The sequence below is a fragment of the Engystomops pustulosus genome, chromosome 5 (genome assembly GCF_040894005.1).
Source record: "Engystomops pustulosus chromosome 5, aEngPut4.maternal, whole genome shotgun sequence".
NCBI classification, from domain to species: Eukaryota; Metazoa; Chordata; class Amphibia; order Anura; family Leptodactylidae; genus Engystomops; species Engystomops pustulosus.
The window spans coordinates 128,885,403-128,910,436 of record NC_092415.1 but is presented as its reverse complement, the minus strand read 5'-3'; the positions used below and the strand labels follow the sequence as shown (position 1 = coordinate 128,910,436).

The window sequence follows — 25,034 nt, the reverse complement described above, 5'->3', positions numbered from 1 at the left end:
AGGTTAAAAGCCCCTCCCCTACACCCACACTCCAGTGGCTACCAAATAACTACACCGGCTGTGGATGCAACCCATTTATTGTATGTTATAGTCACACACAGATACAACAGGTTAAATAATAAAGACTAAGACTACTCTGTCTTATAAAAATAAAAGGGGACGGGAAAAATATATGGGCCGTCATGGTGGACTAATGGAAACCGAATTAACGGTGAGAATAATTCTCCTTTTCCATGGCGTCCCCCATGACGGCCCCAACTGGAGATGTACCAGATTACCAGTACCTTAGGGTGGGACAACTGCCTGCAAGACTTTCCTACCGAAAGCCTGGTCCCTGGCGCTTTGGATATCTAATCTGTAGTGTCTAGCGAATGTTAACTGGCTAGACCAGGTAGCTGCTTTACAGATATCGACTAGAGAGGCCCCACGTTTTTCAGCCCATGAGGCTGCCACGCCCCTGGTTGAGTGGGCCCTGACAGTCCCAGGAATGTCCATATTTTCGGCATCATATGCCTCTTTGATGGTAGTCCGGATCCAACGGGCAATAGATGCTTTGGAAGCTTTCTTCCCCTTATTCTTCCCTGTATACTGCAGAAGGATGTTGTCGTCCTTTCTCCAAGGTTTAGAGATGTCCAGATAGTGGAGAAGACATCTCCTCACGTCCAGAGTATGCCATGCTGACTCCTTACTGTTCTTAGGGTTCTGGCAAAAAGAAGGTAACACAATTTCCTGATTGCGATGAAAACTGGAAGACACTTTGGGAGCGAAGGCCTTATCTAGAGTTAGAATCACTCTATCTTCCAGAACTCTAAGGTAAGGTTCTCTAAGGGAGAGAGCCTGGATTTCTCCTAACCATCTAGCTGAGGTTATGGCTATAAGGAAGGTCAGCTTGAGGGTTAGGATTCTAAGGTCCGTAGTCTCTAAGGGCTCAAACGGAGGACCTGTTAGGTGACTCAACACCAGAGACAAATCCCAGTTTGGGATATTTTGCTTTAAGTGAGGTCTCAATCTGGAGGTAGCTTTTACGAACCTCTGGATCCACTTGTGCTCCGCCAAGGAAGTATCAAAGAAGGCACTAAGGGCTGATACCTGGACCTTGAGTGTACTCGTCTTCAGCCCTTTATCAAACCCAGCTTGCAGGAAATCCAGTATCTGCGAGTTGTTGGGAGACAACTGGTTAGGAGGGACTGAGCCACAAAAAGACACGAATTTCTTCCATATTCTGGAGTAAATTCTGTGGGTGACTACCTTACGACTAGCCTTCATCGTGGAGATAACTTTGTCCGATAGCCCCTGGGCTGTCAGTATCTTCCTTTCAGGATCCATGCAGCGAGCTGGAGAGCCTGCGGATTGGGATGAAGGACTGGACCCTGGAACAGAAGGTCTGGACGGGGTGGTAACAGGAATGGATCCGCCATTGCCATCTTTTTTAGCCAAGGAAACCAGTTCCTTTTTGGCCACCAAGGCGCTATGAGTATAACCTCCGCTTGGTCTTCCCTGATCTTTTGTATGACCCGGGACATAAGAGGAAGGAAAGGCATACAGTAACAGCCCCCCCCTCAGGACTGGCTAAATGCGTCTCTTTGGTTGAAGGGAACTGTAGGTTCCAGGGAAAAGAAACGCGGGAGCTTCGCGTTCTTGCTGGAGGCAAACAGGTCTACTGACGGATGTCCCCACCTCCTTGTTAACTGAAGGAAGACATCTTCGTGAAGACACCACTCGTTTTGATCTATCTTCCTCCGACTGAGGAAGTCTGCTGCCTGATTTTCTTCCCCCTTGAGGTGGATGGAGGAGAGGGATTGAAGGTTGTCTTCTGCCCAGGTGAAGATTTTGTTTGAGAGTGCCAGGAGACTCGGATTTTTGGTTCCCCCTTGGTGACGTAGGTAGGCTACCGTAGTGACGTTGTCCGAAAAAATTCTGACATGTTTTCCTTTCAGCATTTGTGTGCTGGACCTCAGGGTTTCCAGAACAGCTCTTAACTCCCGATGATTTGAGGAACGGGTTTTCACTGAATCCGGCCACAGGCCTTGGACAGGATGACCTGCGACAATCGCTCCCCAACCTGACTGACTTGCGTCCGTCTGTATAGTTGTCACTGGCCAAGGATGCCAGGGTACTCCTTTTCCCAGGTTTGCTGGATCCGTCCACCAGTCTATGGACCGTAAGACTGAGAGGGGAATCTCCACCTTTTGGTTTAGGTGACGAGGATCTTTGTCCCACGAGGACAGCACCCAGTTCTGTAGTGTCCTTGTATGACTTTGGCTCCATTGCACGCACTGGATGCATGCAGTCATGAGCCCAAGGATCCTCATTGCTTCTCTTATGGAGCAGCTCTTCTTTTTCTTGAACGCGTTTAGCTGGAGAATTAAATTTTCTCTCTTTGCTGGTGGGAGAAAAGACATCTGTCGTGTGGAGTCTATTAGAACTCCCAGGAATACCACGTTCATGCTCGGTTCTAGGTTGGATTTTTCTGTATTGATGATCCAGCCTAGCCGCTGAAGAGTCTTCAAGGTGATATCCCTGTGAAGAATCAGCTCCTGACTTGAGGCACTTACTACCAGAAGGTCGTCTAGGTACGGAATGATGGATATTCCTTCTTTTCTCAGAAATGCTACCACCTCGACCATAATCTTTGAAAAGGTTCTCGGTGCAGAAGATATCCCGAAGGGAAGGGCTTTGTATTGAAAGTGAGCTTCCTCGCCTTCTGGTGACAGGACTGCGAACCTGAGAAACTTCTGCGAGTTGGGGTATATTGGGACGTGGTAGTAGGCGTCCTTCAGGTCTATTGTACACATGAACGCCTGACGATGGATTAGCGCTGAAGCGGAAGAGACGGTCTCCATCTTGAATTTCCTGTATAGGACGAACCTGTTTAGCCCTTTCAGGTTGCAGATCATCCTGGACTTCCCGTTCGGTTTCTTTATGAGGAACAGTGGAGAGTAATGTCCTCTTCTCTGATGTTCCTGGGGTACAGGGATAATCACATCCAGTTCTAACAACTTCTGCACTTCTGTCCAGAGTTGGAGCGACAGGTCCAGAGAGGGTTGTCTGGTAAGGACGAAACTTGTGGGAGGAAGAGCGGTCAATTCTATCTTGTAGTCGTCCTGGAGGATGGACAGAATCCAGGGGTTTGATGTTATCCGGCTCCATTGCTGATGAAAATTCAACAGTCTTCCTCCCACCTTGGCGTCATTGTTTCCTGAAACTCGTAGCGGAGTTACTGGGGTTGAGCAGAAACCCCCTGCCTCTTCCACCTTTAGGGTAGCTCCACCTTCCTTGTTTACCCTTGCCCCTAAAGGATGGTCTCCTCTCTTTGGGGTCACGAAAGGAAGGTTTCTTCAGACTGGTCCTAGATTCTGGGAAGCCTTTTTTCTTATCCGCCGCCCTCTCCAGGATGGTGTCCAATTCGGGCCCAAACACATACTCGCCCTCGAACGGGATGCCGCACAATTTAGACTTCGACCTGAAGTCTCCGCTCCACTGGCGCAACCAGAGAGATCTTCTTACGGAGTTGGAAAGAGCCCCTTCTTTAGCACTAATCCTCACTCCCTCTGCCGAGGCGTCAGCAATGAAAGCTGTGGCTGCTTTCAGGGTCAGGAAGGTATTAAGTAACAGCTCCCTTGGGGTTCCATCCCTTACATGCTTTTCCAACTCCATTACCCAGTGGAATAGTGTGCGGGCTACGGACGTTGTAGCAATGTTGGATTTAAGGTTCAGCATGGAACATTCCCAGCTCTTTTTTAGTAGGCTGTCTGCCTTTCTATCCAGCGGATCTTTCAACTGGGTAGCATCCTCAAAAGGCAAATCGGTCTTCTTGGTCATTTTAGTGACCTGGATGTCCATCTTAGGAGCCGAGTTCCATAGCTTGGCTTCTTCTTCATCAAAAGAAAGACGATTTCTGAATTCTTTTGAGAGAGAAATTTTGTTTTCCGGATCCCTCCATTCTTCCAGAATCAGATCCCTGAGAGTATTATTGACCGGGAACACGCGCCGTTTTTTGGCTTTGAGCAGACCAAAGAGTTCATCCTGAATGGACTGCGTCTCCTCTACCTCTTCTATCTTCAGGGTATCTCGCACCGCTTTTAAGAGGGGTTCCAGGTCTTCAGGAGCCAGCAGATATCTCGATTCCATCCTGTTTGCAGAGGTGGAAGGGAACGTATCAGGCTCCAAAGAATCCCTGATCGTAGCACCATCAGAGTCTGAAGCGGGGTCAGAAGATGAATCCACTATTTTCTGGCGCTTTTGAGGTGGTTCCTGGGGGGCAAAGGCAGCCAAGAATGAAGACACAGATGATCTGACTTCCTCCTGGATAAAGCTGCGCATCTCATCCATGAATGAGGTCTTTTCTTCACGAATCAAATTATCCAGGCATTTTTTGCACACAGGTTTTTTATATGCACTAGGTAACTTTTCAAAGCACATGTTGCACTTTTTATGAGGAGTTTTCTTCCTCTCAGAGGAGGATTGCTCCTTAGCACGGCCTTTTTCCTTTTCCTTGGGATCCTATCAAGGAAAGGAGAGCCCGGATAAGGAACTGCTATAAACGGGACGTGCGGGTGACCCACCACCCTATCCCTTTAACCCCTACTCACAGGAGGTGGGGATATGAGGTCCAGACCTGAGGCCTCTAAATTGCAGGGTTCCATGCTCCTAGAGGAACTACAGTAACCAGCCAGCCTAGAATGTAATAATAACAATTGAAGGCTTGTAAATCAGCACTGTAATGGTTAAAGGGTAGGATTTTACCTGGTACCGGTAAGCCAGGAGAGATCCACCAGGGTCTATAAGGTAAACGTGGCCCATATCAGAATACAGTGCAATAAAATATAGTATGTGCCAGCATAATATACAGTTATACATATCAGGGTGTTTGAAGCCAAAGACCTGACCTGAAAAAACGCCAAAGGGAACCTTTAACTCGTAAGCCGCAGGTTAGAGGTGTGCTCCGGAATGAAGATTAGACCTCAGATCAACGTAATTACCACGCTAGAGCAATTTAAACTTACCGCCCCGCGATCCTGTTTCTGGGTCGCACGGTTTTGACGTCACTTCCGGTTTCGTCACTCCACCGGAAGTGCGCGGGAGCGCCAGAATCACATGTTCCGGGTGTCGTAAGCTCCAGGAGCTGCGGGCAGAGCCGGAAGGAAACACAGATCCACACAGGCAGAGGAAAGGGCCGCAACCCGATCGAGGCCCGGAGCTGTGCTGGGTAAGGGATAGGTCCCGCGCCATGGTGTCCCCCCTCACTGTCCCAACTAGTGGGAAGCGAGGAGAGAAACTTCTCTCCACTCCCTGCCCTGTGTAGGGACAGGAAGCCACTGGAGTGTGGATGTAGGGGAGGGGCTTTTAACCTCTCTGCTTCCTGTCCCTACAGAGGTCAAGGGCAATCCTCCAGTTGGGGCCGTCATGGGGGACGCCATGGAAACCATACATTTTCTGAAACCAGTCTTCATGCTGTAGTTAGTTTCATATGTACATATCAAAATAAAAAAAAAATTAAATTTGGCCAACAGCAAAACTTCCAGAAACAGGCGTCAAGGAAAGGTTTAATGATAATTATTTCAGAGAGGCAAATTAGGCATGTTGAGTAGAGATTACCTTTTTATCTTGCATTCAAAGTAAAAGGAAATCCCAGAACAATATTTTTGCTTGAATCTCAATTAAATTGCAAAAACTAGGAAACACAATAACAGGAAATATTTTGGCCCGCAACTAGTTCTAGCTTTGGCGTGCACTTAACACTCTTCCTCTCCTCAAATCTGGAGAAAGGCGGCATTTGCCCTGTTACAGACCCCACATGACTTTCTATTCTGGCGTAGGCGCAAGGATATTGATGAGGAGGAAAGGAGAGAGGTAGGACTGATTCAAAAGCGAGTGTCGGCATTTTTTCCAATTTAATCAATACTGGAACACATGAAACACCAAGGACTCACTTTTACTTGTGTAATCCCTGCAAACCTCAGGATTTCCATCATGGCAGTTTTTTACATGCTTGATAAGTAGGGGACACCCATCCCCCGTACTTATTAATTTATTATGTTCCCTGAATCTTATGTACAAACTGCGTATGGTTTTGCCTATACAAAATAACTTACATGGGCAAAAAACAATGTATACCACAGGTTTCGTGGCGCCGAGATCGATAGGCGACTATGTTCCTGCATACAGAGGCGATACCAACTCCACTAATCCAGCTCTGCGTGAACGTAGAGATTTGACTTTAACCACTGACAATAATTCCGACTGTCGAGATAACCAGATGGAACCTAGCATGCCCGAAGTATTAGCTTTTCAGCAGGGACAACCTACAGACAGTTCCTGCAGTAAACCTGCTGTAACGAATAATGTTACTAACCTTACTGATTTCACACTCTGAGGACTGTTTGTCTCTACTAACCAAAGGACTAAAAACTTTGCTGCAAATAATAGATATGACCCTATTCAATTTGATCTGACCCCATTGATCTGCATGAAAGTTGAAAATTGAATTTACATAAAATTCTTTCAGGACCGTTGTACAACTGACTGTATAAGAAGAGGGTGAAATACCAGCTATGGTAGGCCCTTAGGTTTTTCTCCCCCAGATATACCTACAATTGACTTTCTCTTGAGTGTAGGACGATCCTATTTCCCCACAGGACTCCATGGCAGGTACCACCATGGATATTTAAGTATTTAAGGAAATGGTAAAATCCATGTTCTGATCCCCCTCGTCTGCTGGCTCTCCTCTTGATATTTTCTGCCAACGCGTTAAAGAGGATGTGAAGGCTCTGGTATACCCTGTAGCCCGCAAAAACCTCACCACTGGTGAGACCAAGGCTTTGCATTGGCTCCAATCATGTAAATATTGTGTTATTAAGCCAGCAGACAAGGGGTGCAATGTGGTTATTATGACTTCACCTTGAAATAATATCAATACCAGACTTTCCTTAGGAGGAGTGTAGAAGTCTGTGTCCTTTCTGAACGCACAGCTGTAAAACTGTTGCCTGAATGTGCGAGATACCCAGTGTGGTATTTCTTACCCAAAGTGCACAAATCAATGTCAACCCCTCCTGGCTGACCTATTGTGGCAGCCCTTGTCGCAGTATCTTGACTGGCTTCTCCGTCCTCTGTTAGATGTCCCATCATACTTAAAGGACACAAATACTTTTTTGAAGGCCATTAAAGACATACATTGAAGAGAAAACTACACATTGGCATCCATCGATGTAGAGAGCCTATAAACCCGCATCCCACAAGAGTTGGGAGTACAGTGCATGCATGACATCTTAATCCATGCCCAAAAGAGCTTTCACCATGTTGAGTTTGTATGCAGGGTTTGCGGTTGGTATTGTCCCACAATGCCTTCCTGTTTGATGACAAGTGGTTTGTCCAGATAACAGGCACTGCAATGGGTACGCTCGTTGCATGCACTTTTGCCAACATATTTCTCGCTTGTTTCGAGAATCGTTACATCTTTTCTCTGGATAGTCCCTTTGTCTCAAACATGAAGGCGTTTATTCGGTATGTGGATGATATCTTCATTGTGTGGGATGGGACACAGACAATTCTTTCGTTTTGTGGAATATCTAAACAATTGTAATCAGATGAATATGCGCTTCACAGCCGTATTTGGGGTTAAGGAACTTGTTTTCCTGGATGTAAAGGTCACCGAAATAAGAGTTGTGTACGTCTGCCTTTAGAAAAAAAAAATTGGGGCATCCTAAGGCAGGACTCACGACTTTGTGACATTACTACTGAACATCTACGTGTTGCTTTTAGAAGATGTTCAAAAAGCACTAGTACACAACAGATTTAGGTGGCTGGAAAAAAAGTATTCCGAAAGTAAACTATAAATGCAGTTCTTGCAAGTTTTGCAATTGAAACTGATTGATTTTGGAGGCGTCACAAAAACAGTTGATTCCTTTATTACATGTATATCTGCTTATGTGGTATACATTGTTTTTTGCCCATGTAAGTCTTTTTTTTTTACTTAGGCAAAACCACACACAGTTTGTGCATAAGATTCAGGGAACATAAATCAATATGTACAGGGAATGGGTGTCCCGACTTATGGGGGGAAAAAAAACTGCAAAAAAATTAGAGAATGAGAGAAAGAGAGAGAGAGGTTACTTTGAATACGTTAATAGGGGTAACCTATGGACATGCAAGAAAAATACAACTAGTGATTTGTAATTGAAAACGTGCTACTTTATTTACAAGTGGTATATAAGTGGGGTATTGTAAGACGTATTCGATTCCTCGGCACTGTCTAGTAGTCTACAAATGAAAAAGATAGATGAGCGTATAAGAACTTGCCCAGGGCGTCCTCATATGTACGATAAGTATGTATGCAGAGGACTCTCCTCATAAGCTTTTTTGTACGTCTCAAGAATCACAGATGAGTCATCTATGTTGCTCTTTGGGGAGGTATCCGGAATGGTTGAGTGTGTCTGAGAAGTCAATATAGGAAAAATAGATAGGAAGTACATGTGGAGTACATAGAGTGTAAGATACAGGGAAGAGTGATGAATGTCCATATGGGCTTGGGTCTTGCTGACTTGTTGGTCGTAAGAAATCCCTAAAAGCCCTGATTTAGGACACAAATCTATGACGCCCTGATAGCCTAGCTTCGGATCTGTGGTCCTATTTAACCACAGTTCCGACCGGAACCTGACCCTGCAATATCTGGCCCTATTACAGACGTATTCAGCAGGTATAGTCAGGTAGTGAGTATTACTTGCATCAAAAAGAGTCACAGGTAGGATATAGGTACTGTGTCAAAGGCTTGTCACAGTAAGGCTACATTCACACTACAGTATGGGGGACGATATACGTCCCCCATACACTCCTATGGGCTCACGGCCCTGTACGGGAGCGGTACGGTGCAGCACACGTGCGGCACTGTACCGCTCCGTAGCCCGGGGAAAGATAGGACATGTCCTATCTTTCCCCGTATTACGGCGCCGTGCGCCATTAGTTTCTATGGAGAGGGGCGGGGGTGAGCTGCGCTCACCTCCTCCTCCTCCTCTCCCCGCGCTGCCGTGTGCCCGCCGTGCTACGGTGCGGCGGGCTCACGGCAGTGTGAATATAGCCTTAAGATATGAAACCCAATTCCCGACAAGGCTTGTTTTGCCCTATTGGGTTCATCAAGGGACTGCTGGGTTCATCAACAAATGTTCTATTAAAGGCAGGAAGTTTGTGCTAAATTAGCCCTATTGATTTACACAATGATTAAAAAAGTGGTGAGGGATCGGATAATGGTTATCTTACCTTATCCCTGTGGAGGGCAATGAAGGGTTAAATGTGATAGCCAGGCAAGCGAGATGGCTGAGCGAGTCAATTGAGCTCCCAGTGTCAGCCATGTGAACCAGTGGGTTCTGCTGGCTGCTCATACTGCTGGGGTTTTTAACACTGGGCGCCATATTGTAAACCACTCCCCTAGCAGCATCGCCCACCAGTGACGGCCAATCAGGATGGCTAGACCGAGAGGCGGACCCATGGGCGGTACTCGCCGGCAATCAGGTGCTGACGTGAGGCCGCACATACGCACCACCAACAGAAAGACAGCAGGTCGTGCACACGTGCCATGAGCACTGCTGCGCCAGAGGACCGCCCCCAATGGGCGTAGGAGGTAAGCGGATATTGGCTGCAGCGGGGAGGGGTGAGGATAAGTAATTAATACAAAGGCGCTGTGTTGGATCTTTTGTGCGGAATCTGTATGATACCAACCGCATAAAGAACAGTGTGGCCGACGGTGATACACAGTGGGTGTTAATGTAACAACAATAGGGGATTTAATGGTATAGTCTCAGTGGCCGAGTTTCGAGGGGTAGTGATAGTATTAGCAGAGGGGGAGCACATATATCCTACATTGGGGATCAATGAGGATATGGTCCCAAAAGGATGAAGAATCTTGATTAATATGTAAAAAGCAAGAATAAAAACAGAAAAACCTATGGGGAAATAGGGATGGGGATCAGTGGGGAAAAAAAAAAAAAACTGCCATGATGGAAATCCTGAGGTTTGCAGGGATTACACAAGTAAAAGTGGATCTCCTCGGAGGTGATAGAAACCGTACATTATTGAGAATTGGTTTTGATGCTACAGGAATTCTAGGACGGGTCTAGAACGAGCCCTCTCCATAGCCGGTAAGTCTTTGCTGCATATTGCAGCAAAGGCTTACCGGTACCACCTGCTAGCACCGATCGCGGGTGTTTTCACATCTATCGCCACCGGCATCGGGGAACTGTCGCCATGACAGCTTCGGGTCTCACGAAGGCCCAAAGCTGTCTCGTTTTAACCCCTTCATTACAATGTGCTGATAGCACATTGTAATGAATGAGGAGGAAAATCCCCATATACTGCAGTATGGCAGTATATGATAGGATCGATCAGACAACCTAGGGTTAAAGTAAATAGTAAAAATTAAAAAAAAAAAAATGTAAAAAATTTATAATAAAAAACCCCTAAAAATTCAAAATCACCCCCCTTTCCCTAGAACTGACAAATATACAGTAAAAATCATAAACACATTATGTATCGACGCGTTCGAAAAGGGCCGATCAATATATATTTACGGTTTTTTCAATGCGTTTAACCCCAGAACGTAAAATAGCGCCCAAAGTCGAAAATGGCACTTTTTTGCCATTATGAAAAATATATAAAAAAAAAAAAACTATAAAAAGTGATCAAAAGGTCGTACAGTACTAAAAATGATATAATTGAAAATATTATCAAATATCGCAAAAAAATTACACCACCCACAGCTCCGTACAAAGTATAAAAAAGTTATTAGCGCCAGAAGATGGCAAAATAAAAAAACATTTTGTACAGGAGGTTTTAATTTTTGTAAATGTATGAAAACATTATAAAATCTATACAAATTTGGTATCCCCTTAATCGTACCAACCCAAAGAATAAAGTAAACATATCAGTTGGGGCGCTCAGTGAAAGCCTTAATATCCAAGCCCACAAGAAAATGTCGCAAATGCGTTTTTTCACAATTTTCACTGCATTTGGAATTTTTTTCCAGCTTCCCAGTACATGGCATGTAATATTCAAAACCATCACTACAAAGTGCAATTTGTTACGCAGAAAACAAGCCATCACACAGCTCTTTACGTGTAAAAAAAAATAAGTTATAGATTTTTGAAGGTGGGGAGTGAAAAATGGAAATGAAAAAAAAAAAAAAAAAAAAAAGGAAAGTGCCCGGTCCTTAACCGGTTAAACTGTTAAGATTTTGTACTCGCTATGCACACAACCCAGTGTTTTAGATTGTGTACACTGTTTCCTTGACGACATTCGCCGGCCTCAGCACATAAATTGTGCGCAACGCAAATGAATGATGTCAACAGCTTGATAATGCGCTAAGGAGCGCAAAACGGCCCGCCGCCAGGCCTTGCACCTCCTCTGTACCATGCACCCGAAATAAAGGATTCATACATCTTGGTGTTTTTTCTTATACTTGAAGATTATCAGGATTATATACTGTTGGCAGAGCACCACCACCAAATGTTACACAATAGATCTGTGTCTTGGACTATGCTGTGGTTTCTGCTGTTGTCCCGTATTGGCTGTGAATGCCTTGAATCTTACAGGGTTATCAAACACAATGTAACATTAACCCCTTGCCGCTCCGCTCCGTACTAGTACTGCGCTGGCTCCTGTGTTTAGCGCCTTACTAATAATGCACGAGTGCATGTGAGGTATCTCATGTCACCACATCACGTGGCGACAACGTGATGGGACGTGAGTGATGAAGACAGGAGAACCTCCTGCCGACCAATCAGATTGGGTAATCGCTGCGAGCGGGACCAATCAATCCCGACAGGCCAATTGCAGCGTTTTTGGGCTAAAAAAAATGTGGTTTTAGCTCCTTCCTCTTCCTCCAGCAGCACAGTTTTTGTTTTGGTATCGCATGAGAGAGGAGAAGTGTGTTACTGTGTGCACCAAAACACTATTTTCTTATCTGATCCCCATTGTTCCCTATTGACCCTTTCTGTTCCCTCCTGCGTCCTGTGTGTTCCCTGTATGATCAGCTTGCATGATCAGACTTGTCCTCCGATTTTCACATCTCCTGTTTGTCCCTTCTGAACCCAAACGCACTTTTCAGTACGCTGCGTTAGCATTGTTCTTTTCAGTGCACCATGTGAATAGTGCTGCACATTATCTTTAGCAGTAGTTAGGGCGTTTGCTAGGTGCATTTGTAGCACCTTTTTTCCAGTGCGCCTGTAGGTGTACCCGCAGTTGGGTGCACTTATCTATATCTTGTGTGTGCCAGCTGTGCGGCTTGTCCGTGTAGTTTGGTGCACACTTTTTTGTGTGACAGCTAGACTTTTCATTCGAGTAGTTTGGTGCACATAATTTTTCTGGTGAACATTCGAAGAGAGTGTCCACAAAAAAAAATAAGAAAACGTACTGTACACAGTGTTAAAAGCATACAACATGCTGGCCTCGGACACAGTCAGCTAGTGCGGATGATGCCACCTTTTACCCATCATCCTCCTGCTGATCTTGAGTGACTTGGAAGAGCGCCTGAGAAGGGGCCGCGTGGCTGAAGTGCCTGGAACTTCTGCAGGAGAAGTGTCTGGAGCTTCCACTCACCCCACATGGGTAGCCCCAGATAATTATACCCCTCAGGGTCTGTCAGCACAGACATTCTGTACCACACCCAGATGTTCCGCATGGCGCTTTGAAGCCATCAATAAGTTACTGCACTACACCGACACACACAGTGCCCACCCAGAGGTGACCCCAGTTATGATAGTTTAAGGTCAGGCTCATATTAGATCATTTTAGTGCCAAGTTTGCCCAGGCATATACCCCCGCCAAACATGTGAGCATAGACGAGTCCCTGGTAAAATTTAAAAGGAGACAGTACATGCCCAATAAGAGGTCAAGGTAAGGCATGAAGATATACAAGCTGTGCGAAAGTACATCAGGGAATACCTACAAGTTCAGGGTATATGAAGGGAAGGACTCCACTACTGTGCCCCCAAAATGCCCCCCCCCCTCCTATGTGTTACAGGGAAGATGTGTGGGATTTGGTGCACCCACTGCTGGACCAGGGCTACCACCTCTAACTGGACAATTTCTACACCAGAACTACCCTGTTCAAGTGCCTCGCTTCCAGAAATACTGCGGCATGCGGCACTGTACGCAGAAGTCGCTGCTTGGGCAAAAACTTAAAAGGCACAATAGCAGGGCACTATGCAGAGACTCTGTATTGTGTGTTAAGTACAAGGACAAGAGAGAGGTCCTTGTATTAACCACAATACATGGGCACACCACCACCCCTGTCCCAGTACAAGGTACCAGTACAGAAACCCCTAAGTTTTGGGGGCGTGGCTGGACCTTGAGGAAGATGGCCGCAAACAGAGAGCTCTGCTACCCCAGTGCCAGATTTACCCCAAAAGAGAGGAGCCACCCTGGCCCCTAAAGCTAAAAAGACCCCTGGAAGGGGAGTGAAGACCCCTGAACCACGACCAGCCACACCGGGATGAGATACGGCACTTACCCGGTACCTCCGCTCCGTTCCCGCCGCTGAACCACCGGCGGGGACTGCGCACAGTCACAGCATGCCGGCGAAAACGGCTCCGCCAGCCACACTGTCACCCGCGGCTCCCCGGACACCTCTACGTTGCCCCCGCAGACGCGGTGCCATGTGGTGGCCTCCCCGCAACACGCGGCCTCCGGTCGCCATCTTGGCGCCCATGCGCCACAAGTACAGCAGGCTTCCCCTCTGGCGCAGCAGCGACAGTCTTCAGGCGCATCGACTAAGGAGACACGACAGGGATCTCCCAGGCAGCAGCATGGAGGTGAGAAGATGTCCCACACTATTAACCCTCTGCTTATTGATGATGGCTTTCCCTCTGTGGCATCAGGACAAGGGGACATGCAAACACAGGCACCGTCTCTCAGATCTCCGACTATATCGCAGCCAGGGGTGTTCACACCTGGAATTCCATATGTTCCGTTGTCACAATCACTTGGTGATGACATAAGTGCTACTCCTGCCATGGCACGCTATGCGGCACCTTCCCCAGAATGGGAGTCCTCATCCGAACAACAATTTACCACCTCTGCTGAGGACAGGAGATTACCGGTCCCTGACCTAAACTGGCATGCCCATTTGCGGAACCTGCCCACTAAAGAGGACTTTAAGTGTTTGATGGCTGAGGTCAAAGAAACCTTTAAAACCGAATTTTCAGAGAGGCGACGTGATATCCAGTCCATGACGCAGAAAACTGACACCCTGGAAGCTGAGCAAGCAGATACAAAACGTCAAGTTTCTCATACACAACAGGTTCTGCACACCCAGTCCTCCATGCTACAGGATATGGCCAGACATCTGGAGGACCTGGATAACAGGGGCAGGCGCAACAATATTCGGGTGAGGGGCATCCCTGAAGTTGAGGGTAAGGAGGATGTCCATTCCACTCTCCAAGCCTTATTCTCTGCACTGCTGGGGGAACCGGAGACTCAAGTCAAACTGGACAGAGCACACCGAGCACTGAGGCCTAAATTGATGGAGGCGAACCCAGGAGATATCATTTGCGGTGTCCACAATTTTGAGCTAAAAGAGCGTATTATGTCCCTGGCAAGAAGAAAGATTTCACCTTCAACGGCGAGGAGGTGCAGCTCTATCAGGACTTGTCAGGAATTACTCTTCAGAAGAGGAGGATTATGCGGCCGTTGCTGAATGTGTTACGTGAGCACGAGATCTCCTACAGATGGAACTTCCCATTTGCTCTAACGGCTACCAAAGATGGAGTCACGACCACACTATCTGCAAGTGCAGATTTACAGGAATTCTGCAATGTCTGGGATATCCCGACTCCGAAGATGGATGACTGGGACCTCCTCCCTCCACCGAGGTTTCAGCGGCTGGATGGTAGCCTACCTCAGCAAAAACGACGAAGACCGAGAAATAGAACCTCCTCTAGAGACTCGCGTGATTAAGGGCGATTGACCGCCCTGCTGCATATCCTTTACAGTTAACTTCTTGTGCCATGTTGGTCCAGGGGAGGGGGGTTACTTTTATATAGTTGTACCTTCAGGGTACTTCCTATCTTAATTTGTTAACTACTTACGTGCACTAAGGCGCTGGGGTGCTTCACGTTTTATTGTAATTTATTGTTTAACTTTTTCTTAAGTCATAATAGACTTGTGCTTCAAAGTGTTTATAGATCTTTAGAGGTCTCTGTTGCCACACTACCCCCCATAAGTGGGTCCTGCTCAGACCTTACCCCCCTAGCTTTTAGGTGGTTAAGGATTCTGGATCAGCCGACCGTACTCCCCAAGTTCAGGGGTAGACCGGCTGAATAGACCTACACTGGAGATAGGAGGGTTCTCCTCTCTCTAGTTTCAGGATTGTCATTCTATTTTTTCCCTCCCTACCTGGTTTGTCCTATTTACTTGTTTTCACTCCCCTGTCGTTCCTGATTGAGTGCCTGTCTTCCTGACTGTCTGTTGTGTCTTTGTCAAGACCGTTCTGAGGTAAAATCCACATAGGGGACACTACCTGCACTAATCCCACGCATTAGCTGTTTAATCCACCATGGTCCAGTTCCTGACACTGAATGTGAAGGGGCTCAACTCTGCCTGTAAGCGTCGCCTCGCGCTTAACGAGCTTAAAAGATCTAGAGCCGATGTAGTTTTCCTGCAGGAAACGCACTTTGACACCACCGGGAACCTTAATTTTACACGGCATCTATATGGCCTCCATCGATAATAAAAAGGCGGGAGTAGCGATTTTATTCTCACCTCCCATCGTCCCAGAAACAGTGACCTTGGATCCCAATGGGAGATACATTATCATCCAGGGTAAAATGTTTGGATCCCAAATCCTCTTATGCAATTTGTATGCCCCCAATAAGTCTCAGGTTCGGTTTGTCACCAAAGACCTGAACAAATTGACTAAACTCCCGCTAGCGCCATTACTGCTGGGGGGCGACTTTAATGTGATTTTTTCAGAATTCATGGACCGCTTAGCAATAAACCCAGCACCCCCAGCAAGATCCCAAAACACCATCTCGAGGGTCATCCGACGATTCGCCTTGTATGACTTATGGAGGGTGGGCAACCCGGGCGACCGCTCTTTTACCTTCTACTCGGCCCCGCATGGCCCGCACTGATTACTGGTTTGAAGACATACAAATACTGCGGCTGATGCAATCTGCAAAGGTGGGGGATATTTCCTGGTCAGATCATGCACCAGTACACTTGACACTAAGGGAGGATTTCTCTTCAGTCAGGGCTTGTCACTGGCGCCTAAACGAGTCCCTTCTTTAAAAACCCTTAATTAAGGAGGAGCTTACTGCAGCCTTAAAAGAATATTTTCAATTTAATGAGGAATCCATACCCTCCATCCCTATGATCTGGGAGGCCCACAAAGCAGTTTTTAGGGGACACTGTATGGAGCAAGGGGCCAGACTCAAAAAGAATAGGTTGCATTTGGAAAGGGAACTGCGAAAGGAGATAGGCAAGCAAGAGGCAGCACTTCTAGGAGTCGCTTACGCCGGTTGACAGAGACAAGGGAGCAGCTCCAGGAAATTCAAACGCAAGCAGTGGAGAAACTACTTGTGTTCACTAAACAAAGATATTATGAGCACGCCAATAAACCGCACTCCCTGTTAGCGAGGCAGCTGAGGGAAAGGAGAGATCATCAGGTTCCCCAAGTCATACGGGATGATGCAGGAGGCTTACTTCATGACCCGAGAGCAAATAGCATCACGCTTCCATGAATTTTATGCCAAACTATATTCCCTACCAGATACCTTGCCCCGAGACGAGAGTCACAGGAAAGCAGCTCTGGTTGAATTTTTAGAATCATGCTCCCTTCCAGGGCTACCCCAGGAGGCTGTAGAGGCCCTCAACTCAGATCTAACACCAGATGAGATAGAGGTAATAAAGCAAATGCCCAATGGGAAGTCCCCTGACCCGGATGGGCTCACATACTTGTAGTATCAAGTTTTCTCTGATGTGTTGTTGCCCCGTATGACGAAGCTATTTAACATCTTTCTCAAAGGCGAACCCCTGCCTGAGACCCTTACTCACTCATACATTACTCTTATCCCTAAACCGGGGAAAGACGCAACTGATTGTTCCAATTACAGACCAATAGCACTCTTGAATACAGATTTGAAAATATTTTCGAAATTACTGGCCAATCATTTGATTCAGTGGATCCCCCACCTGATCCATAAAGACCAGGTTGGGTTTGTCCCTGGTAGGCAGGGGGGTGACAACACTAGGAGAACAATTGATCTTATTGACCTGGTTAACAAACGGGGGGATCAAGCTCTGGTATTGAGCTTAGACGCGGAAAAGGCGTTTGACCGCCTTAGTTGGCCCTTTATGTTCTAGGTCAGAGAACAAATCGGTATACGGGGCCCCTTTCTTCAGGCGTTGAAAGGGCTATACTCACACCCCACAGCCCAAATCAAGCTCCCGCATGCATCTTCCCCACCTCTGCAGATACGGAATGGCACACGACAGGGCTGCCCGCTATCCCCGCTTCTGTTCATACTATGCATAGAGCCCCTGGCTTCCATCATCAGGCAAGACCCCAATATTCATGGTATTACACTCCGGGATAAGGAATTCAAGTTGGCGCTTTTCGCAGACGATATTTTGCTTACTGTAATGCAGCCCCTTATCTCTCTGCCCAATTTGCAAGCGCGGCTGGTACAGTACGGGCGCTTATCCGGATACAAGGTCAACACTACTAAGACGGAGGCTCTGCCGCTTAATTTACCGCAACCATTAGTGGACAACCTCAAGCTATCCTTTAAATACAACTGGAAAACGGACGCTATTAAATATTTGGGGATATTACTGACTCCTTCATATGGCTCCCTCTATGCACAGAATTTCCCTGGGCTTTTCCGGGCGATAAGAACCTTGCTGGATAAATGGAATTCCCTTCCCCTGTCTCTTTTTGGCAGGATAGCAGCGGTCAAAATGACCATCTTGCCTAAGTTGGCCTGATCTCTGCAGGCAATAATCTTGCATTTCATATGGGCCAAAAAGAGACATAGGGTTTCCAAGTCAGTCCTGCTGTCCCACAAGTCTAGGGGAGGCTTGTCAGTGCCGGAAATCACTAAGTATTATTGGGCGACCCACCTGAGACGCATTCCAGCCTGGTCCACTTTGTGGGCATTCTCCAAGTGGATGGAGATTGAAAAATTGTGGTTAGCCCAATTCCACCCCAACTCCTAACTCTGGTCCAAGAAGCCGCCCCCGACACCTAGCTCTTTGCTAGGTCCCATTGCCTTCACAATCAGAGCCTGGAAAGCTTGAATGAACAAATTCCCCTTGGTGTCACAGTGTTCTCCGATGCAGTCTTTTACATACCCCTTCCTTGCAGTGCGCAGGGGCTATGCAGGATTCCAAGCCCTGGCATGAGAAGGGATTATTTAGATTTGCAGACATTGTGGACTACAAAGATAGGAAGATTTTACCCCTTGAGGCCCTGCGGGATAAGTTCAACCTCCCACCCTCCACCAATCTATACTATATGCAGGTTAGGCACCTGTTGCAATCCATGGAGGGTACTGAGACAGTCTTTGTGCCTACGTTTTTTGAGCATATATGTATAAATGCCACTCAAACGGCTGGTCTTATATCAGACATTTATATGGTATTATTGCACCCAGATCCAGAAGAGCTGATCGCACATCCAAACATGACCAAGTGGGAGGCCAAAGTGGGAGAGACTATATCACAGGAGACTTGGCAGTTGATTTGACGGAGGGCTGCGGAGACATCTCGTTGTGCCACAAACAAGGAGAACCAGTACAAGCTAATGATGCAGTGGTACCATACACCCTCTTTGCTACATAGATTGTTCCCTGACACACCTGACATCTGCTGGCGTTGTGGCCTTGCTGGCGGGACCCTTCAGCACATCTTTTGGAGCTGCCCATTCATACAGCCTTTCTGGCAAGAGGTGAAGGCCCTCGTCCAAGCGGTCACAGCGGTAGACGCCCCACTTTCCCCTCTATTCTACCTACTGAATGTCTCTCCCCAACCCCTGGCCAAGACAAATGTGTCTACACATACTCACTGCAGCCAGGTGCCTGATATCACAATTTTGGAAGAGACAGGCCCCCCCCTCTCGCCTTGATCTCCTCTCCAGAGTGAGGGGTATTCGCACGATGGAATCCCTAACTGCTTCTTTGGACAACCGCATTCTGGCATTTGATAAGGTATGGGACCGTTTCTGGGCAGAGGAGTTGGGGCGTGAGGAAGGGTGAAGTGGTCACCCAACTGCCTGGGAAGAATCTTTTCTCTTTGTTTAAATGTTGTTTGTCGTTATTGTGAGTATGAATGGTACCCTTGTGTCTCTATTATTGGTTGGTTTTTTCGTTATGGATTCTTATGATCATCGCTAGAAAGGTGTTAATACTTAGGCGAATATGTTTGATTGCAATCTCTAGTAGTGAGGCCAAATACTTCATAAGCTTAATGCAGTTCCTGACTGCCCATTCATAGGCCTCTGTACTGATAGGATTCTATGTAACATGATAATACACCTGAAATCGTTGTTTAGTTATTATGTTTGCAGTAGAAACCTGGGATCGAGGGACTGTGGGGCAAAGCTCCAAGTCCCAACGAATGGTAAAGAGAAGATGCAAAGGAAGAGAAAAAAAGCGCAGCTGTCGTGTGATACCGTAAAATATAGATGGAGAAGAGTAAGGCCAAACTCTCACCTTGTGGAGGGTGGTATGGGCATATAGAAAAGTTGCTACCAGCAGCTGCCGCTCCTTGGATGCCACATTCACCGAGGACCAGGACCCCGGGACGATGTGGAAATGAGAAGAGAGCCCGAAGAGACGTTTAGGAAGGCGCTTGGTGCAATCAGCAAACACAGAGTTCCAGGGCTTGAAGGAATCTCTTTTTTTATTTCTACTTTAAAAGTAGGTGATAAAATAAAAGTATACAAACGTAATAAAATAAAATGAAATAAAATGCGACGCGTTTCAGCCCCGATCTATAGGCATCTACAAATGCATCTTGCCAAAAAGAAAAAAAATGTTACAATGTCTGTGCTCCAAACACCAGTTATTCCCTTTTAAGCCCTGCCGTGTCCATCCTGCAGATCTTTGCCACATATGAGGTATTTCCTGCAGAATGATTTCAGCTGTGTTTTTCCCCAGTGGCATGAGTTGGGCAGAATACATTTACCACTAGGATGGCATATTTGATAGTACTCAGCACTACTCACTTTGTATTACATTTAAGTCAGCATCTTAAGGGGTTAAAGTGCTCATACAACCCAAAATACATTCTTTGAGGGGTGCCTTTTCCAAAATCGGGTCACTACTTGGGGGTTTCTATTGTACTGGTACCTCAGGGGCACTCCCAAAACAAACTAGTGAAAACGGAGCTCCAAAACCTAAATTTCGCTCCTTCCCTTCTCAGCCCTGCTGTGTGCCTAGCCTGTCAATTATTGGCAAGTGTGGCATTTCCGTACTCGGGACAACCCGCAGAATTATTTTTGGGGTGTTTGTCTAAAATGGCATGGGTTGAGCACAATATATTAGGCACCCAAATTACATTTTTGAGAAAAACGCATTTCTATTGTACTGTTACTTCAGGGGCTCTTCAATTACACTGTGGCATCACAAAACATTTGCAGCCAAATTAGCCTTCCAAAAACCCAATGGTATGAACTCTGTTTTACCAAAGAGAAAAAGAGCAAGTGTGTAAAGGCTGAAAAATGAGTAAACTTTATTATAATTCATGAACAATGATCAAAAAAAGTGACCTTACCCCTGAGGAAGTCGCAATCAAGCGACGGAACGCGTGGGATGCCTTCGGCCACGGGTCTATGACCTAGCTTTTCCTCCTTCCACTTGGGCTCTCACGCTTAGCAACTTTGATGAGTTGGGCTCTGTTCTATTCGTACCTCATGGGATTACCCTTGTTCCCTGTTACTCTTTGTCTTACCGACCAGTCTCAGTTCCGTCCTGGGTAATGTGTAGTATTCTCATTTGGCTCTCTGAGCATTTGGATCTGACTTATTTCTCATATCTCTTCAGGACAGTGATCAGGTATAGTTCTCAGGGCTCCATTCTCATTTCATTTTTGTGAGGAAATAGCATCCACATATCTGTGTTGACCTGTGGCCATATGTGGGTCTCGGTAACCAGACTCTGACCCACTCTGTTGTATATATGTGTTTTTGTACACTTTTAAATGTTTTTAATCATGCATGTAGGATTTTTTTTTATCATTGTTCATGAATTATAATAAAGTTAACTGATTTTTCAGCCTTTACACACTTGCTCTTTTTCTCTTTTTGGTTTACCTTGTCTATTAGGTGTTGGCTACTGTGATACTGATCTCTCTGCATGAGATCACTCTTCACATTGTTTGGTTTAAAATGAACTCAGTTCTAGACATCGCTGCGCGACGAAACAGCAGCCTACATCCCTATGTCTGGTATTGCCGTACTTTGAAGAAGCATGGCAAAAATTTTGGGATGTATATTTACCTCAAATTCCTTCTGAATGTGTCCATTTTAGGGCTAAATGAGAAAAATCGCAATCAAAAAATTTCAAATCATTTTTTTTTTTGGTTTTTGGAGAAAAAAAAAAAAAAAATTAAAAAAAGGGTTACAAGACTTCTCAAATGCGGATTTGAATAGGTTGAGATGTTAGGTTCATAAAATGGTGTTACTTGTGGGGATTTATACTACACCAAAAGGCAGTAGGGGTGAGTGCTGCTCCTGCCTGTGGTTTGTACCTACTACCCTCCCTTGATTTTCCTGGGCATTGTTTACCACTACCCAGGCCCTGTATACTGTATTGTCTTATGTGGATGTACTGGTATTGATTTAATGTCTGCATGTACATAGGGATTTATCAGCATCTTTGATTAAGGTAGAGAGCTTTGCTTTTGTCTGTTTGTTGTTCCTGTATTGTCTACCACTCGTTCCCATGCATGTCTATAGGGGACATAAGTTTTACATTTTTATGTGTGTATAATAAAGGTTATTGCAGTATACTCAGTACATTGTATTCCTTTTTTGGTGCATTGTGGGGATTTATAGTACATAAGCCTTTATAGGGCACTTCCAAATCTCTTGAAAATCTGAGAAGTTGCTACTAAAACTTGAAACCTTCTCACATCCGTAAAAAAATGGAAACTTAAAACAAATGATGGAAATAAAAAGAAGCCCAATGGCAAAAGGTTTCTACCAAAAAATTGTGGTGTGACTTTTCTTAAATTTTTCCTAAATTATTGAATTTTTACCCCCCAAAAAGGAAACTGATCACCGAAATGATAAACTACAATTTCTCTCGAAAAAAAGTCTCAAAATCACAAAGATATCTTAAAGTGTTGAAAAGTTATTACCACAGGAAGAGACACTGTCAAATTGGACTGAGCCTTAACATACAAAAAGGCTGCGTCCTTAAAAGGTTAAGCCACTGGAGTGGTGGTGGTTGGAAATGGGACTATATACACATTTATGTAGATGCGGCATTAAAAACATGAAAAAAAAATAATAATATCACATTTGTAACTAGAATAGTCATTTATCACATTTTCAAACTTTGGAGCATTGGAGCAAGGGAACTCTCCTGCAGACAGTTTTTTTTAGAAACCACCTTGAATTAACCACTCTTCCTTAATGAGGGCACACAATTAGTCTAAAAAGGTCAATTATTTTCTGCATACAATATTCTGAATACAACTGGCACATATTGGCTTGTCATAGGATGACAGCATGGATGCAGCATAAACTCTACACTCCCCAGGGTGTGCCTATCAAGTGGCTTTCCTAGGCTGCCCATCTTCCCCCTAGAAATCAGGAAGCAGGATAAATCAGTCTGTTTAAAGTCAGGAATGGCTGTACTCAACACTAGAGATGAGCAGTCCCAATGTCTATGTTCGGAGTTCTGCTGCCTGACCAGGACATATTGCCGGCCAAACAGCCATGGCTATAATTGGCCAGGGGTCTGGGTCAGGCGGCAAAACCCCAATATCTTGTCTACTCATCACTTTCACCACCTTTAAGGATCCAAACACTCATATTACTGTAGAACTCTGGCGGGATGTTCCAGGAGTGTCCTTCTTGCCGCTATCGTTAACTTATCACTTCCTTAATGAGGGCACAGGTTGAGTCTAAAAGTAATGAAGCACAGGAAGTGGGGGGCAAACCACAACCGCAGTCAAATATACAGTCACCCCAAGCTCACGTGCGGCAAAGAAAACCGCAGATGTCTACAAATGCTGCACACTGGCAGAAGTGTCGTACCTCACTGCCAAAATCAGAACAAAAAGATGGGAAATAGATTACTGAGGTGTGCTGCAGTTCCTTAGACTAAACTCTCTAAACTGCTCAAGGGGCCTACCAAGGTAATCTAAAAAAAATATCTTCTGTTTTCTTTGCCTGACAGGCAATCCGGTCTCCTGTCTCAAACGAACAGCCACTCACTCTGTCTCGGTTTGCCAAGCAGCATACTCGGGCAGGAATTGGAGCCACTCAGTGTGTGAACCCACTAATTTGCATTTGTCCGCGTGCTAAATATTAATGGGTAGCTTAAGATCAAAAACGTTTGTGTGCAGCTGGCCAATCTAACATTCGATTATAATATAAATGCTTCACTGTATAATTAAATATCTTACATCTTCAATTAAGTTAGACCATCTTACCTTGTAGTCCTCTCTGGCGTGAGCACCACGGCTTTCTTTGCGAGCTTCAGCTGCATAAATAGTCTGAAGTGCATTAAGCATCAAGTTTTGTAACTCAAGTGACTCCACCAAATCAGAATTCCAAACGATGCCTAACAGTTAAAGGGAACATATTATTCAATTTAGACAAATTAAACATTTTTAATTTACAGAAATAAATAATCTAAATTAACCTATAGCAAAAATGATGGCAGTATTAAAGAAAGAAAAAAAAATAAAAACAAACAAAAAACAAACAAAAAAACTGGATTCTTATGCAATGAAAAATTCGGTTAACCATTATAATATTTTAATATTTATATTAAGCCATTAAACTAAAATATGGTGCTACTGTGTGAGAAGTTACCAATGTTTCATATAATTAATAACAGCTTCCCTCCACTATATTGCCATTTCTGGTCCCAATTATCAGTCAACACCATCATTACCACATCCTGGGATGAGTCCTCCATTGCCAAAACTATGCTAGAAATTTGCATGGAGACTGGTAGGTGTGCAGAGGTCAGAGTTAACTCTTTAGATGTGTGATACAGCCGTTTTTTAAAGAAAACTGCAAGCCATTTATTATGACAGTGTATAATACACTACAAGAGTAATGCAATTATACAGGTCCCCATGTTGCATTAATAAAACCTGAATAAAAAAGTTAAATTGAAGTAAAATCCGAAACAAAGAAAGTGAAAAATTGTGTTATTACATTTCAAGATCCATAGCTTTTTTGGCTTTGTTTGGACTTTTTAGGAGACAGTTTGAGGTTTCTAACATATTGGCTTTTGTGTTTTATGTTGCTCTCTGAGTTGTTCTGGCCAAACAAAAAAAAAAAATATACGTTTCTAACCTTAAAGGGGTATTCTCGTCTGGGCATTCACTTTCATTAATCAGCTATATATAAACATTTCTTCAATTAGATATTATTAACCCCTTCAAGACTTGTGCCGTACTATTTAGGCGCGGCAGGAAGCGTTTAACGTGAAAGGGGCTTTTAAGATGGATCGGACCCCCCGCAGCACTTATGGGGGGGGGGAGGGGGAAGTGTGTGTTTCCGATCCTCCGCTGACGGCCCTGGGGTCAGCTAGTGCCAGCACCCGGATGTAATAGACAGTGCAATGTAAGACACTGAGCAAGAGTAAGATCACTTCAAGCTTACATGTCAATAATAAAAGAAAGTGAAAGTCCCCCACCCCAAAGCACCACAATTCCCTATATACAAGTAATAAAGTACAAAAACCCACTAAATCACAAAAAAACCCACATTTATTTGGTATAACCGCGTCCATAACAATCTGTACAATAAATCATACTCATAATTGGACCCGCTCGGTGAACGCTGTAGAAAAAAAAAAAAA

At 45.2% G+C, this 25,034-nt stretch overlaps 1 protein-coding gene across 3 annotated transcripts in view; it reads right to left on the bottom strand.

Annotated features, from left to right (window-relative positions):
- SDHA (succinate dehydrogenase complex flavoprotein subunit A) overlaps positions 1–25,034 on the bottom strand; it is a 122,479-nt gene that overhangs the window by 16,855 nt on the left and 80,590 nt on the right. For all 3 annotated transcript variants that reach the window (XM_072153008.1, XM_072153009.1, XM_072153010.1), the window contains one exon: positions 23,650–23,780. In XM_072153008.1, coding sequence (XP_072009109.1) covers positions 23,650–23,780 — 131 coding nt within the window. The remainder of the gene's footprint in view (positions 1–23,649; positions 23,781–25,034) is intronic.